This window comes from Vespula pensylvanica, chromosome 2 (assembly GCF_014466175.1).
Source record: "Vespula pensylvanica isolate Volc-1 chromosome 2, ASM1446617v1, whole genome shotgun sequence".
NCBI classification, from domain to species: domain Eukaryota; kingdom Metazoa; phylum Arthropoda; class Insecta; order Hymenoptera; family Vespidae; genus Vespula; species Vespula pensylvanica.
This window is the reverse complement of record NC_057686.1, coordinates 532,302-548,480: the sequence shown is the minus strand read 5'-3', so window position 1 is coordinate 548,480 and position 16,179 is coordinate 532,302. Positions and strand designations below refer to the sequence as shown.

At 35.9% G+C, this 16,179-nt stretch overlaps 4 protein-coding genes across 4 annotated transcripts; 1 reads left to right on the top strand and 3 right to left on the bottom strand.

Annotated features, from left to right (window-relative positions):
• The first annotated feature begins 573 nt into the window (after window positions 1-573).
• Window positions 574-2,062, top strand: LOC122626952 (DNA-directed RNA polymerase III subunit RPC8). Its single transcript, XM_043807576.1, has 5 exons — window positions 574-957; window positions 1,019-1,202; window positions 1,277-1,417; window positions 1,492-1,616; window positions 1,706-2,062. The coding sequence occupies exons 1-5, from the start codon at window positions 847-849 to the stop codon at window positions 1,757-1,759; spliced, it is 615 nt and encodes a 204-aa protein (XP_043663511.1). The 5' UTR covers window positions 574-846; the 3' UTR covers window positions 1,760-2,062.
• On the bottom strand, window positions 1,823-7,960 carry LOC122626947 (F-box/LRR-repeat protein 16). The gene is made up of 7 exons (XM_043807570.1): window positions 7,630-7,960; window positions 5,590-5,945; window positions 5,199-5,492; window positions 4,741-5,032; window positions 3,760-3,955; window positions 3,530-3,678; window positions 1,823-3,456 (listed from the first exon to the last, which is right to left on the bottom strand). Exons 1-7 carry the CDS (start codon window positions 7,724-7,726, stop codon window positions 3,308-3,310), a joined length of 1,533 nt encoding a protein of 510 aa, XP_043663505.1. The 5' UTR covers window positions 7,727-7,960; the 3' UTR covers window positions 1,823-3,307.
• A 1,112-nt stretch (window positions 7,961-9,072) lies between these two features.
• On the bottom strand, window positions 9,073-12,232 carry LOC122626953 (ubiquitin-conjugating enzyme E2 W). Its single transcript, XM_043807577.1, has 4 exons — window positions 11,946-12,232; window positions 10,997-11,344; window positions 10,863-10,938; window positions 9,073-10,783 (listed from the first exon to the last, which is right to left on the bottom strand). Exons 1-4 carry the CDS (start codon window positions 11,988-11,990, stop codon window positions 10,770-10,772), a joined length of 483 nt encoding a protein of 160 aa, XP_043663512.1. The 5' UTR covers window positions 11,991-12,232; the 3' UTR covers window positions 9,073-10,769.
• A 397-nt stretch (window positions 12,233-12,629) lies between these two features.
• Window positions 12,630-14,584, bottom strand: LOC122626949 (putative inositol monophosphatase 3). The gene is made up of 5 exons (XM_043807572.1): window positions 13,918-14,584; window positions 13,426-13,835; window positions 13,248-13,362; window positions 13,066-13,165; window positions 12,630-12,986 (listed from the first exon to the last, which is right to left on the bottom strand). The coding sequence occupies exons 1-5, from the start codon at window positions 14,156-14,158 to the stop codon at window positions 12,818-12,820; spliced, it is 1,035 nt and encodes a 344-aa protein (XP_043663507.1). The 5' UTR covers window positions 14,159-14,584; the 3' UTR covers window positions 12,630-12,817.
• Window positions 14,585-16,179: the final 1,595 nt, after the last annotated feature.

Below are 16,179 nucleotides of genomic sequence, written 5' to 3'. Positions count from 1 at the left end.
ACATGACAAATCTGTCGAGAATATTTATCATCCCTTGTAATGGTTTACCAACCCGATACACATAAAAAAAATTTTAATTTAGTATTTCTTGCGTAATATCAACAAAAATGAAATCTCGATTGACTTTGTCTATTATTTAATCAGTCTTCTTTTGTATTCCGGCGAGTGAAGATCGAAGATTTCTTTTTCCAAATATCTAAGATTAAAACATTACTATTTTCGATATATCGAAATCTAATCGTAAATCACGCAATATAAGTACTATTAGGCGAATGGTTGAAAAAGTATTTCAATATATTGTCAAAATTTCTTCGATTTAATTCTGACTGAATATTAAAGTATTTACATTTTACATCGTTAATAATACTTCAACAGATAACTAGATCAAATACAATAAAATTCTGAAATAATCTCTTAGAGAAACGCACTGAATATTTCTAATTTTTTTATTATGCTTATTGTTTTTTCTTTACTCTCACAATTATATTTTAGTTTATTCTTATTTAGATTGATTTATTCTTATAGTTTATATTTTATCCATACCTGGCGCTGAGATCGCATGCGCTACGAGCGAAAGGTGAAAAGTAACCTATGATTTCTATCATTTTGTTGTGAATGATGGGGAAAGTGTTGTGCTAGTTGATTTTCTAATATGCTTTTTAAGGATAAGATAAGTTATACATATGAATTTAATTTAATAGAAGTAAATTTAAAAAATTAACATTTACATAATTTGTATAATTATCGCATAACGAAGAGAAAATCGTGATTTATATTTAATATATAAATCTAACCTATCATTTTGCGCTTCGTCGAATTGAGTGTAAATAAACAAATTTCTAAGATATGTTTGTACTTGCGGAACTTAAAGATACCGTCAGAATACCACCATGGAAATTTAAACGAAAACTGAATGATGCAATCACCGATGAATTAAATAGGAAATTAGCTAATAAGGTAATATCGTCTCATATTTTTTTTAAGTTTAAACACGACGACAATATTTTAAAAATTTCAGGTATATTTAAACGTGGGTCTTTGCATCGCATTGCATGACATAACAAAAATAGAAGAATCGTATATTTTTCCAGGAGATGGTTCTTCGCATACAAAAGTATTATTTAGGTTCATAGTTTTCCGTCCTTTTATGGAGGAGATTCTAATAGGAAAAATACGTAGTTGTAGCGTCGATGGAGTTCATGGTATATAAAATTAACTACATAACAAGATTTGTCCTTTTTTGAATATACATTATAATTTTATTTTCTATTTCTAGTAACATTAGGATTTTTCGAGGATATAGTCATTCCACCTCACAAATTACAGCATCCTTCTCGATTTGATCAAGCGGAACAAGCATGGATTTGGGAATACGATACCGGGGATGGAGAAAAACATGATCTTTTTATGGATGCAGGTATACATTTGTAATCGTTTTGGTATTAGGAATGTATTTAATTATTTTCTTTATCTAATCATTAAAATCTTTAGGCGAGATCATTAGATTCCGCGTGGTCAGTGAAACCTTTACAGAAACATTACCATCAGGTCCTAACATTTCTAATGAAACTGTTGAAAAACCTGAAGCTAGCAATATATCTCCTTATACTCTGGGTGTAAGTGTAAATCAATTGAAAGTATTATAATTTTTAATTTGCAATTTTTGTATTATTTAATTTTCTTCACACATTACCTAATCACACAGGGTGCTATAGACGAGCCTGGTCTTGGTTTACTTACTTGGTGGGAAAATGCATAGAAGCCTGTGAAAATGCAGTGAATATTTTCAGACTTATTAAATGCAGCATTTAAAAGTACTGAATCTTCATCAATAAATTTATATTTCACAGCACATCTCAATGTATCATAGAATGTTACATCTGTGACCTGCATCACAAAGTGACATATTTTCCAATACAATTTTTTTATGTGCAGGTATGTTTACGCTTAGTTTTGATTGATAACAGAATTAGTAAGAATAATTTGTACAATATATACAAAGATGTTGTGTACTAAACACGTGATAACACACGCAAAAATAATTACAATATTATAGAAAACAGATCTTTCTATTGGCTACCTATAACTTATTATACGCGAGTTATTAAATACAACATAAATAGTAAATTTCCATCGATATTATCTTAAAATATTAACGTCGTTTATTATGTCGCAAGACATATTGGCTTAACCAAATAGTAAAGTTCTTAAATACTTTAAACACACGAAATACTCTGTTTATATTATATTAGACTTGTTAACGTGTTATTGCATAAGGAATTTGAAATAACTAAAGCGCGACGGTAAACTATAAATTTAAAAAAGGCTAATTCCATTACAGTAAATTTTCAAGTAAAATCACGAATACAAATATCATTTCTCATAATATATAAATATGTAATAATTGATCTCAGTTCTTATTTCAATAACATGTATTATAAAACAGATTATATGAAGCATATCTTTTAAGAATAAAGTACTAGATAAACCGGTAACATGTTTCGTAAATGTCTCGTAACAGTATAGTTTTTCTAGGAGGATTCTTTAAAGCAAATTATCTAATATTCCGATTGCAGGTGCAAATAGTGAAGCGGCATGAATATCGATAATATAATATATCATGAACATTTCAAAGTCAAATGGAATTTTATGTAACACAAATCTTATCACAGCTCTAACCATTGAAATATGTCATGCGTAACACATCTCTCTTTCCTATAGAAATATACAGAATAGAAACGAATCGGTGACTTGCGTGAGTCCTCTTTCTCATCCTCGCATACTTTGGCTTTTGTCGAATAATGGGTGATACTCGTTATTCGAAAAAACATGCTTTAAGAACATATGTGAAGAGGTATTAGGATTATGTATCTATACGTATTACGCAGACAAGAAGATAATAAAACTATGATCAGTTAAAACATAACGCGAATGAACAAGTGCAGTTTTAAATGCTGGCGTCGGTGTATTAAAAAGGCCTAAACACTACTTAATGTAATTTATCATATCGCGTGTGGCCTTTTCCTTGCCCGTTAGAAGAAAAACATAGTTATGCTCTCAGAATATGGACGTTATCTGCGTTTCGCTTGCGTGATATACTTTTTGCTCGTACGTATGTATCATTGTCATTTGTTTTCTTTTTCTTTTTTTTTTCCCTACGTATTGCTTTGCACAAATCTTTCTGTATACAAATAATACAAGTCTTCCTGTCGCGTCGAGTTCGCACCTTCGTATCGCCGAGCAACGCGACTACGTTCGAAATCGAAGAGGTTGTATCGCAAATACCGTAGTTAGCACTCGGTTCCTCTTATTCAATGATTAGGCAACGTGGTAAGTGTTCTCGTAAATAATCAAAGAGCTCACGTGACGTTCCTGGACAGTTGGTTAGCTCCAATTCGTGTAAGTGACGAAGCTGTATCAGACTAGATAAGCCACTACTAGTGAGTAATGGACACCCTGGAAGTGGAATTGTTCCATTTAATCTTTGCGACTGTATTAATCGTAGAGATTTAACGGTAAAGAGACTCACCAGCAACGGAAAGCACTTGTAAGGATCTCATACCGCATAAATGCTGAAGTCCGAAGTCTCTTAATTGTGAACACCATCTCAAGAACAAAGCACTTAGGGATCCCATTGTTGAAATATAACCTACGCCAATATCCGTTATGTGGACGCATCTATTTAAGAGGAAAAAAATAATGTAAATAATACGTATGCCTCGAGGAAGTATGCGTATTAGCGTCGCTGTTTATCGTTACCTGTCTAACGTAAGTTCCTCTAAGTGATTCAAATCACAGGCGATATATTCTAAGGCTGCGTCTGTAATTCGCGAACACCAGCTCAGATCTAAGGAACGAAGTCTTAGCAAATTTTCCGCTATTAATTCTACACCGTCGTCCGTCACTTTACTGCATCCAGAAAGTGATAATACAGTCAAATTTGGCAAGGAATGTACTACGACAGAAAAACGAGTACGTGAGCTAGATACTATTATCTAAAATTAACGTTTACGGATCTAATCATATCCGTAGAATTTGCATTAATCAAATTCTGAATTAGCCATTTATTTTATACGATCGTAAACGTTCCGTGAACTATGATTGCAAGACCGTTTGTTGGCACGTATACAAGTATGCCTTATATCTTGTATTAGACCGATGATTGATCAGAGAAACATTTGATGAAACGGTCAACGTACTGTACTTCTTCTCTAGCAGCCCCTTTGAGAATTTTCTTTGATAATCTTGTAAGGATTCGCAATTAGGAAGTTTCTCTTAATCTTTCGTCCCGTAAAATTCACTAGACGACCCTGACTGACAGCTTGAATGCTAAATAAAGCTGTTCCTTAATTCTATATTTAATCTTCAGCACGTGTGTGTGACTGATTCAATTTCACATTTTAGCCGGTCGGTGGAGTGCTTATCATATTCTTAGAACGTAAAGTACATAGGCACACACACCGCACCACGACGACTAAGAGAACAAGAGAGAGAGAGAGATTGCGCGCACACACGAATCTCGTTTTTCCATTTACAGACGTACTTTACGGATCGACACGTGCAAACACGAATTATATGATCGTGCGCTAAGAAGACGTGACGACATCGTACGATCGTTGAGTACCGCGTGACCGATAAAACGTTATTTTGCAAAGGATGTAGGTCGCTCAAGAACGTTTACGATCGATAACGGCGATAGCGTCAATATCGTCTGGAAAATCAACAACGACAATGTCTCACCAATATTTATTACTGCCTGATTGGTGAGTTCCCAGCAGGATTGAAGCCTGAGAATGCTAAGGGCGCTACTCTGTTTGGCGCTGAAGTATCTCAATGCGGCGTCAGTTACATGATAAGCCTGGAGCGAAAATTCGTAAAGACTGGGTAACAATTGGGCTACTGCACCCACGGCCTCGTCTGCGACGTTTATACAATCGGACAAGGACAACGATACTATCCTGGGCGTGAGACAAGCCCAAAGTCCAGCTTCGGTGATCTCGTTGCAACCAGCCAGTTCCAATTCGAAGAGAGCCTAACGAATGAGAAAAGACAAAAGATTCGATCTATTATACTCTATGTTTATCAGCTCGCAATAAACATATTAACGCCGTCGTTGTCGTCGTCGTCATATCATCATCATCATCATCATCATCATCATCATCATTATTATTATCATTTATACGAACGAATCATCCTACCTGCATATGATCTAAAAGAGCTTCGAGGCCCCTGTCGGTGACAGCGCAGCATCGTAATGACAAGGAATGAACGTATCGTTGCGCAAGAGGAAATCCGTGCGTTAACTCTGGTATATCTTCGTCTGCGGCACCCAATAAAACTAACGAATGAAAACCTCGTCTTACCAAGGAGGCGTAGAGACGCGTACGCGAGCTGGATGGCATAGATCGAGCTTCTCGGCACCTGACTACTGGTACCAAACCTGCCCAGAGTCTTGGTCTCGCGTATAGAACGTCTCGCCATCTCGTGCATACCTGCACAGTATAACGAAGGTAACGTAAACGTAACATTGTCAGATCGGACGATCCATTTTGTTTTTCATTTAACTTTTTTTTTTTTTTTTCGTTTTACCTGAGCTAATATCCTTCTTTCGGTGGCATTGAAATAAAGAAAGAATCGTCCAAGAAAATGATCATCTTGTAATAACTGCTCCCACGTGCTCGGTGCGACATACCCTCCCGTACCACCACTCGCGAGGCTAACGGTTTTCGATTTGTTCCGTGATATCCTCGACCTGCTACCGGTACCATTGTTCAAGGTTTTGTTGTTCCCTGTCGACATGTTATTCATCGACGTCGGAACGCTCCTACTCGGCTTCTCCGGAATCGTGTTCACGTTGTTCGCGCTCTGCAAATTCGTATATGCCACCCCACCGCCTCCGCAAAAGACGTTCGTAACGCGTTCCATGACGCTCGTCCTCCCTCCACCTGCGGTGAAATAAAAGAAAAAGAAAAAACAACGAAATGAGTTGTAAGCAGAACGCGCCGGTAAACTCGACGATTTTCGGCACCATTTGGAAAAAATCAAAAGAAAAAGAAGATGAATAAATAAATAAATAAATAAATAAATGGCGGGAACATTTCCTTAACGTCATTTGTCTTCTTTCTTTTTCTTTTCTTTTTAAATCGAAGGGAAGTAAGTAAGTAAGTACTAGAGGGATCTCCTCGTATCTCGAGTGATAATCTCAGAAGAAGATAAAAATAAATGAACGTTGTAGGGTTTAGAATCGCTCCTCTCGTTTTCCCATCTTGATTGGACCTTCGATAAAGTACGCTCCACGATCGTTACGTTACGATCTATCGTCCATTTTCCTTTTCCCTTTTTTTTTTCGCATGCTCCAATTTTTCGACAATCGTTTTCTCTATTCCTCTTTACTATTAGTATTATTATTGTAACAATAGAATGCATGATCGGTGCAGAGCATGCATTCTATGACACGCGAAATGTTTTACGACCCTCGTAAATGTCGACGTCATTTAGTTGGCGTTCTAAACGACGCGCTTCTAAATCATAGAGCGGTTAAAATAACAGACCGAACGAACAGTTCGTGACATCTTTTCGTAAAAGGTGAGATGCAAAGGACGCTCGTTAAAAAAAAAACAAAGAGAGTGGGAGAGGGAGAGAGAGAGAGAGAGAGAGAGAAAGAAAAATAGAAGGAAAATTTCTCTTCCTTTCTCTCTCTCTCTCTCTCTCTCTCTCTCTCTCTGTCTTTCCTTTCGCTTTCTCTCCCTAAGTACATCGAGCCTCTCTCTATTTTTATACGCACGCGGCCAAATGCTATCGATTTCACTGCAGTTAAGATTGCGGCGACTATCGACGCTTCGTAAATAATTCGAGTTGGAAAATAAAGGATCGGAGGCATAGCATAAATGGCCGAGAACGAGAAGGATCGGGGTAATCGGACCGTGAATCGGACCACGAGTGTACTCGACACTGGTCGACGAAATTGCATAACGATGGACGAAAGAAAGAAAGACAAAAATTCTTCTTTTCGCTTTCGATTATACGGAATACACGTACGTGTGTAGGTATACGATGTATAAACGAACGTCGGTCGATTACGAAAGTGACGATGAAAAGTGAAAAATTAATAGGATATGGAAAAGTTGAGCGCGTAGTATGCGCTTATAAAACGCGTTCTTTTTTTTTTTATTCTCTCCCTCTCCTCCCCCGCTCATCTTTCTTCCAATTGTTTAAAGTTTCTAATTACTATGTGTAAGTAGAGAAAAAAGAAAAAAGAAAAAAGAGAAAACGCGTTGACTCGCGACTAGTTAACTACCTTTACAATCGCCGGCATAACATCTGCACTTTATTACGTAACGTTGAATTCTCCACCGAAAACGAAAACGAAGAGCTTGCATTCGATCCCGAAGCTTGCGTCGAAAGTAGTCGAAGCCGAAAATTCGGACGGACGAATGATTCGACGTTGATTCGACGAACGCTAATAACTATTTGTTGCAATTGCAACGAATGATCTGTTTCGCGAGCGATCATTCGTTTCTTATTTTTGTCGAGGGGGTGAGTTTGAGAGGGTGAGAGGATAACTCGATGAGGGATTAGACTTTCGAAGATTAGGGTTAAAAAAAGTAATAAAAGATAACTTTCACCGACCATGATGCTTCGAGGTCCTCAATCCCAAGCCGTTGATCCTCTTGGTCAATTCGGCGCTGGCTCTCTCGACGACGCCTTGAGCTGATATCGAAGACATGTCTCTCTTGATGTCTCTCGGTGATCGAAGCACCACCGTCTTGCTCGTATATTCGGAATACTTAGTCAAGAGTAGAAACACGATTTCGTCCGTCCCTCGTGAAATCGCGACATGTTCGATCGGCGGGAGTCGTCGCAGACGGAGTCACCGCCGTCGTGTCCTCTTCGTTCTAAGGCTTCGCTTTAACCAGAGACATAAAAGCTTCCTTCGGTGTCTTCAACCCTCGTCTGAGATCCTATCACCCTCTCACCCCACCTCCTCCTACTATCCTTCGACGAGCTTGCACATTAGTCTCATTTCATGGACCGATGCTTGACAATGGAAAGAAACGAACTTGCATGTATGTATCTTTTTGTTGAAATTGAGATGTGCTTTTATATATATATGTATATATATATATATATATTCTTTTTTTTTTCTTCACGATCGAGTCACGATTCCTTCGCGTTCAACGTTGACGAAAACTATTCGCGAAAGCTCTCGTGTCGTCTCTCTCCCTCTCTCTCTCTCTCTCTCTCTCTCTCGTTCTCTTTCGTTAACTCGTACTCGCCTCCCTCTTTAACCGAATCTATGTTTATAACGACGAGCGTCGTCGGACGTAAGCGAGGTGGAAAAAGCTCCCCCAAAAGGTGGAGCTGAAGCATCGGCACACGGGGGTGGTTTGCGCGAGACTGAATCGATATTCGTACTAAACTTGCCCGAACTGCCCCCACTTAGTTCGACGAGAGTGTAGTTTCCAGGCGCGGGTCGACTCGTGTCTCTTTTCTCTCTCTCTCTCTCTCCCTCTCCCTCTCTTTCTCTCTTCCTCCCTCTCTCTCTCTCTCTCGATATGCCTTTTAAACGAGTGTAACGACAACGCGAGATTTCTTTGAGACTCTCCTCGAGTGTATCACGCACGAGTTAGAAGCATAGAATGGCCGATCTTCGACTTCGAACGTGAACACTTTGCAAATAAGTTAGCGAACGATAGATTGCGTTTCTAATTTCGCTGTTTCCTTGACGATACAACAGATCGAACGTTCGAACCGTTCCATCGAACCGAGGCCGATTAACGATGATTTTATTTTCTGAGAAAAGATAGCATTCCCATTTTTATTTAATTTTGATATATTTAATTCTTATCGACATTGTCCTTCAATGATGAGATTTATAATTGTTCTTGGAAAGAATTAAAGCGATGACCGACATTCGAACCAATACACTTGCGATTAGATATATGCTTCAAGGTTTTTGCTTGCCTCAACAAAATCAATTGGCCGTTCGTTCCTTCGATGAACGTGTCTATGTATCTATGTATGCATGCATCTACGTACGTACCTACGTGACTACGTATAAAATAAAAAATGTTTCAGCGACTGCATTTATTCAATTGTCGTCGGACATATATTCGTTTTTACAATAATGGAATTTTTGTAGCACAAAGATGAAATCGATGGACAGCAGAGGAGCATCGATCGTTTTTTACTTGGAGACATCTTGAATTTCGTTCGAATAAATTTTCCTCTGCTCTCTCTATCGTATCGTATCGTATCGTATCGTATCATATCATATCGTGAATCATTAATGTAGAGATCGTTATCTATCGCTGACCGTACAAGCTTGGTCAAATATCATGATGAATACGTTCGCTAATTCTTTGAAAATCGAACGAAGCTAGATTAATCATTTTTTTTTTTTTTCATTTACAATTTTGAGTCTTCACGACTTTTTCTCTTCGTCGAATTTAACGTGCGATTTCGTAACGTCTACCCGATTCAACGAAGTCCGTTGGCTGTTCGATCATCGAGAGCCGTAAACATGACAGTGACTATTTCGCTTCCGCGTTCAATTCGTTATATAGACCATTCGAATTCGCTATGTAGACCATTTGGATCACACGCGCGCGTGCGGATATTCCGAGACCGAAAACGAAATTTTCGAAAGCTAAATTTTGATAACTCAAAGGGATCACTTTTGACGGAATATACTTCCTTTCACATTTTTATCTCTCTCGATGACGAGCCATGGAAATGCATAATATCGGTATATTATAACGTAAAGCAGTAGACTTTATTTTTAATATGAAAAAAGATACACTATGTCTTCGCTAAATTGATAGAAAATATGTAACATAAAAAGATCGTTAAACACGCGTGCCGTATCGTACTAAAATATGAAGAGCTATCGTACGTAAACATCGTTTAAACGTTATACAGGAAAGACTACACACATATCGAACGCAAACTAAACCAATCGTCGCACAGAGATAAGTCGTGATCACGCTTGTTAATACTACTTTATGAAAGATAAGAGGTAACACAACGATTACGTAACGATAATGTTAAACTCCTTTAATTGGGGTAAGAGATAAAAAGAATGAAATACCTTTTGATACCGTGTTACTTACATTCCGATTCACATAACACCTATTATTTTTTGCGCTTCTTTCGGTTTTCCTTTTTTTTTCTTTTTAATACGACTAACGTTCGATTACTTTCCTTTTTCATGCTTGCGATTAAATATAATAAACAAAGAATTTACATCGTGCGATAGAATTCGTGATCACTTCACAGCTTTAATGTTACATAATGATAAGAGATCCTTTCTAATACGTTTATATTGGTATTGACAGACAGAGATTTGCTACTCTAGAAAAAGAAACAAATTTCACAATTTTTTAATCTAAATCTTATCTTTAACTGTTTTTCTCTTAGCATTATGAATTTAATATTTTCCTTTTTAACCCTAAGATGTAATACATTTCATTATTATTAACAATGTAATAATTCGTAACCGAGCGACTTCGATACTTTAAATTGCCGTTTTTCTTTTCTTTTCTTTTTTTTTTTTTTTTTTCTTTTTTATTACGGTCGTAAGTATATCATAAAGCCGTAGTCACTTTTCTAGCTTATGCACCTACATATTTCAGCTATGTATTAAAATCCCAGCAATTTAAATGTGAAAATTTTTATCGTTCCTTTAAGACGCAGGAAAAATTTCTTTCCATTTGGTCCAATAATACCCATACATATGCAACTTGAGGATTTATGTACGGACCTTTCCCTTAGACACTGTCATCTAGTCGAAAGAAGAAGCAAAATTGTTTCATATAATGCTTTCTTCCTTTATGATTGATTTTTGAAGAAATTTATCTTACCATGATACCACCACTTTGTCTTCTTTGGATTTTTATTACAGGTTTTCACATAGAAAGAATTATCCGGTGGCCTTTTCTAAAAGTTATATGGTATTTAATACGTATCTGTTGGATGTATCTAATTGATCTTTTACCTTTTCTTTGCAACTACTAAGCATTGACACAATGCTCAAGCACACACTTTGCACGCTGAGTGCAGGTGACCAATCATCGGTTAAAATTGATAAGCAAATGTGGCCATTGCTATAAACATGTGGATGAACTGGTATATTACCAATGAATGTCACTTCCGGCGAATCAAAGGGATACTTGGAACTGAATTTAAATTGTAATTGAAATCTTTCACCCTCGTACAAAGTACCCTTTGCACCTTCCATGTGTACAATCCATTGTGTCAAATTTTGTCCAGCTGAATCACCATCTACTCTGACACCAGGTGGTGGTTCACGTATTAATGACATTAATTCCTTCTGTAATCGTCGCTAAAATGATAAAAATATCATTTTATTTATTTCTATTAAATGTGCAAGATCACACATTTATACGTTTATTCGCTTATTTTTTTTTTTCTTTTTTCTTTAATTTCATCCAATATCTGAATTATTAAAAATTATGTAATATATATATATATATTTGATAAATATACCATCACAAAAAATTAATAGGAAGTATGAATCATCAAGGGCAAACTTTAAACAGTTGTCAGACTATAAGCATGTAAGAAAATAAGTAAAGAAAATAAATATAATACTACGAACGATTGAAAATTTTGATTTTGACAATATTTTTCTTTAAAATGTACCTCCAATAAATATAAATAATCGTTAATAGTATTTCCGAGGTCATAAGACAACTTAAAATAATCTATGAAAAAATTAATGAAATAAGCGTCCCGATTTGACACGAAGGTTTGTCTAATACGTGGACTACGCTAGATCTTATCGTTTTACATTTATTTATGTCCTTAATAATTACTCGTGCTATTGATATTTTTAATACGAAAAATTTCCTCGATATTTGTATTAAATATTATATACATATTTTCTCTTTAGACAGGAAAGAAGTGACATATTAATAACTTACTTTCGACGGAGATAGTCCCGCCATTGTCGTTAAACCACTTTCCATTGGAAAACATAACCGCTGTTCATTGCAGAATGCAGTAATTGTTTGTATTTTTCATTTTCTTCTTTCTTATTTAAAAACGTAACATCGGTTTAACATTAACAGTTTTCATTTTTCGGTTTTTTTTTTTTTTTTAAATTTTGACTCGTTTCACTTGATACGTTTTAGAAGGGCAAGCTTTTTGCATCAATATGCTAAAGCTTGATAAAATACGATAGAGTGGAACATAGGGCATAGACTGAAACGTCAAAGGTATAAAACATAAAATGCATCCGCCATTTTGTCTTATCACTGATTCACTATTAACGCAGAATCGACGAAAGCAATTGGTCGAGTTTCACAGTTAACGACCAATCGTGTACGTTACCGCTCGAGATATATGTTGATTGCAATTGACTATTTAATTTTCTGCAAATCTTATTTTTATTGATAATACTCGGTTTTTTTTTTTTTTTTCAAAATACTCTATGTTTTATACGTCAATTATTATTTAACATTATCTGATAATATTATTTTTCCGATATTTTATATTACATATCAACAATGGTAGTGAGTAGGTATTCATTCTTATAATCGTAAAAAATTTCTTTTTATTTATATACACATATAATTCAGAAATTTAGTTATTTTAATTTTTCGAAATATGTTGATATATATATATATGTATGTATGTATGTACGTATGTATGTATGTATAAATCTTGTATTTACAATATACATCAAAGAATATTTTTTCGTTATTATTAAAATAGCTGTTGCAGAAAGGGTAAAAATAGTAATCGAATTATCTTATTGATACACGAAATTATGACTAGATTTTAATGAAAAAAATCATCGAGATGAAATAAAAGATCTTAGCTGTATATTTGAAAATTTATCTAAATACCAATTATGATCAGTCATGGTAGCTAAAAGACCCGATGTTAGCACTTTAGTGTCAGTAGAATCAAAATTAATTAAATGTCCATCAAATAATGATGTAGTCCTTCCACCGAGAGCACTATATGTAAAAAGAGAATTAAATTAATTTTGCAAAATAATTATTTACTATATTTACTATATTTTATATTAAGATATACCTGATAATGGCTGTACCAGAACATATATCCCACTTTTTGATAGCAGTCATATGAACATATGCAGTTGCATTTCCAACCGCTACCTCTAGGAATTTGTAACCTAAACATAAATTGCATTTTTTTTTATAACACAGAACATCGTAGCATTTGTTCTTCTACGTACAATTTACGAAATATATTACCTGCACCTGCAGCAGAAACAATTTGAACATTTCTACCAAAAGCAGTTTTGGAAGCATTATTAACTTGTCCAGCATGTGACCGCGATACAATTAAAATTGGCAACTTATTTTCATGCTGCATCAAAAAAAGATATTTTAATCAAATGTATACAAGGATAATTTATTATAAATACATTACCTTTGGTAAATTATACAAATTTTGTGACGCTCCGTGATCGGTCCAAGTCCAATATAAATTGCGGTCTTTCTTTGTTTCAAATGGTTTATAAATAACACCTATTATAGGTTTCCCTTTTACGGCAATGCAGACCATAGTCGTTACAAATTGTAATAAATTTTCTGTAAATTCTTTTGTAGCATCCAAAGGATCGATCCAAATAGTGATATCTTCAATATTTTCAAAGTCATCCCCGATATCATATTCTTTTAGGTTGCTAAAAGAATTCCTAAGATCAGGCACAACTACTTTATCACAGTCTTTTGATGCTTCTTCGGATATCACAGTAACGCCTGGAAATGCATCTTTCAAAGAATTATACATAGCACAGTGCGACCTATAATCTGCAGCCGTTACTGGATCATTTTCACCTGTTAAAATAAGAAAGGTATGATTTGTTAAAATTCTAAACGTAAGAAGAACGTATCTCTTTTTTAAGATAATAAGCGTTACCTTCTTTAGTTTTCCCTTTACTCTCAATGTTAAAGCTAGTTTGATCGTGTACGGCAACGACTTCATATCCACCCAACTCAGCCGCCTTTATAGCAGCAACGAGCAATAATCTAAGAGAGACTACATCCTTATTATTCGAGTCTAGAATGGAAGATCTCCTCGAAAAGAAATATATTACGCCTAATAATAAAAGAATCACACAAAGACTGAGCTTTTTCGAACGTACGTTCATTCTTAACATGTATTTATTAATAATCGAACTTTGTCCCAAGACATTTATTTACGTGCATTAGAATTTTATTCTCTTCACGATTCGTTTGTCGTATTAAAATTTCGAGCATAACTCGTTTGGACAAGCCGACGATCTGAGAGCAAAGTTTTGATGTATTACGAGCGGTAAAGCTAGCCCAGCTGTTTTCCATATCACGTGATATACATTATACGTAAGAATGACTTGTAGTCGTACCAATGATGTGTATGATCTACTGTGTCTGACTATAGCCTCACATCTGATACACAGACTACTTTCATTAAATGGGGAAGACCATAGATACAGTTATACTACTTAGAGTATAACATTTTCATATACGTATAAACGATGTCGTATTAACGTTTATTGCATTACTATCAATCGTACAGATTATCGGAAGATAGTATAATAGATTTGACAAGATTTTGCTTTAATTGTAACAAACTTAAGAAGAAAAAGATAGATAGATAGATAGATAGATAGATAGATAGATAGATAGATAGATAGATGTATATATATATATATATATAGAGAGAGAGAGAGAGAGAGATTTGTGTTCTCAGTGAAACCTATTTACAATGTAGTTCAAGCGGCTCGCTACATCTAGCGTAGCGATCGAAAGGATCTTTCAAGACGGATTGGAGTTTTTGAAAGACAAAGGTACTTTAGGTATTCTTTGAGAGAATCATCGAAGCCTGTTATTAAGAGAGAGAGAGAGAGAGAGAGAGAGAAAGACAGAGAGACAGACAAAGAGAGAGAGAGAGAGAGAGAGAGAGAGAGAGGGAAAGATAAGAGAAAGTATCTTGAAACATACTTATATATCGTCGTTCGTCCACCCCTTCCGCGCACATACGCGCGCATCTCGCGTAAGAAGGTCGCTCGAACGAGCGGATAGCCCAGCCAAAGGAGGGAAAATCGAAGAGTAGGGGCTTTGGTGTGAGAGAGAGTGTGGGTGAGAGAGAGAGAAAGAGAGAGAGAGAAAGAGAGAGACAGAAAGAGAGAGGAAGAGAGGGAGAGAGAAACAGAAAGAAGGAAGGAAGGAAGATAGGAAAAAAAGAGAATCAAGGAAAGAACTCGAGCGAGCCGATAAGGTAGGTCGCTCTTTTCGGCCGGTCCGCAAAAGCAGGGCGAACGTCGAGAAAGGTGAAAGGTCAGGAGAGCGACGAGGGAGCACCGTGGGATATCGACTCGAGGAGGAGGTCGAGTGCGAGAGATAATCTAACCGTCGGGGGTGGCGTGTACGGTAGGGTAAGTGCGAAAGCGGGTCAACCAAAGTGTATAGAGAAGGCGAGGAGAGACTTACGAGACGCGCGTAGCAACTCTCTACACAAACTTACTTTTATGTATCCTCTCTCTCTCTCTCTCTCTCTCTCTGTCTCTTTCTCTCTCTCTCTCTGTCTCTCTCTTTGTCTCTTTCTATCTGTCTTTCCTCTTTAACTCTTTTTCTTCTCGTAATGCTCAATTTTTATTCTATGTACTTTTTGATTCTCCAATGCGATGCGAATGTTTTCGAGGCGTTATAATAATCACCAAAAAATTTCCTCTTTTCTCTTCCCCACCCCTCTCTCTCTTTCTCTGTCTTTACTTTTTTTTAATTGTTAATTTAATTATATATATATATATATATATATATATATATATATATTGTTTTGTACTTACAATGCACTCAAAGTGTTTTATTTGTATCTGATTTTCGATCTTATATATATATATATATATATATATATATATATATTATATATATATATTATATATATATATATATATTGTATATACGTACATACGTACATATATATATATATGTATTGAAATTTTCTTGCTGACCTTTAAAATTTCTCCCCCTCCCTCCCTCTCTCTCTTTTTTACGATATATCTAAACGCAATCATCTATCGAACAGGCTAACGTAACGCGTCGCGGACGAAAGATACATGTAGAGAGAGAAAGAGAGTGAGAGAGAGACATAGACAGACAGAGAGAGAGAGAGAGAGAGAGAGAGAGAGAGAGAGAGAGA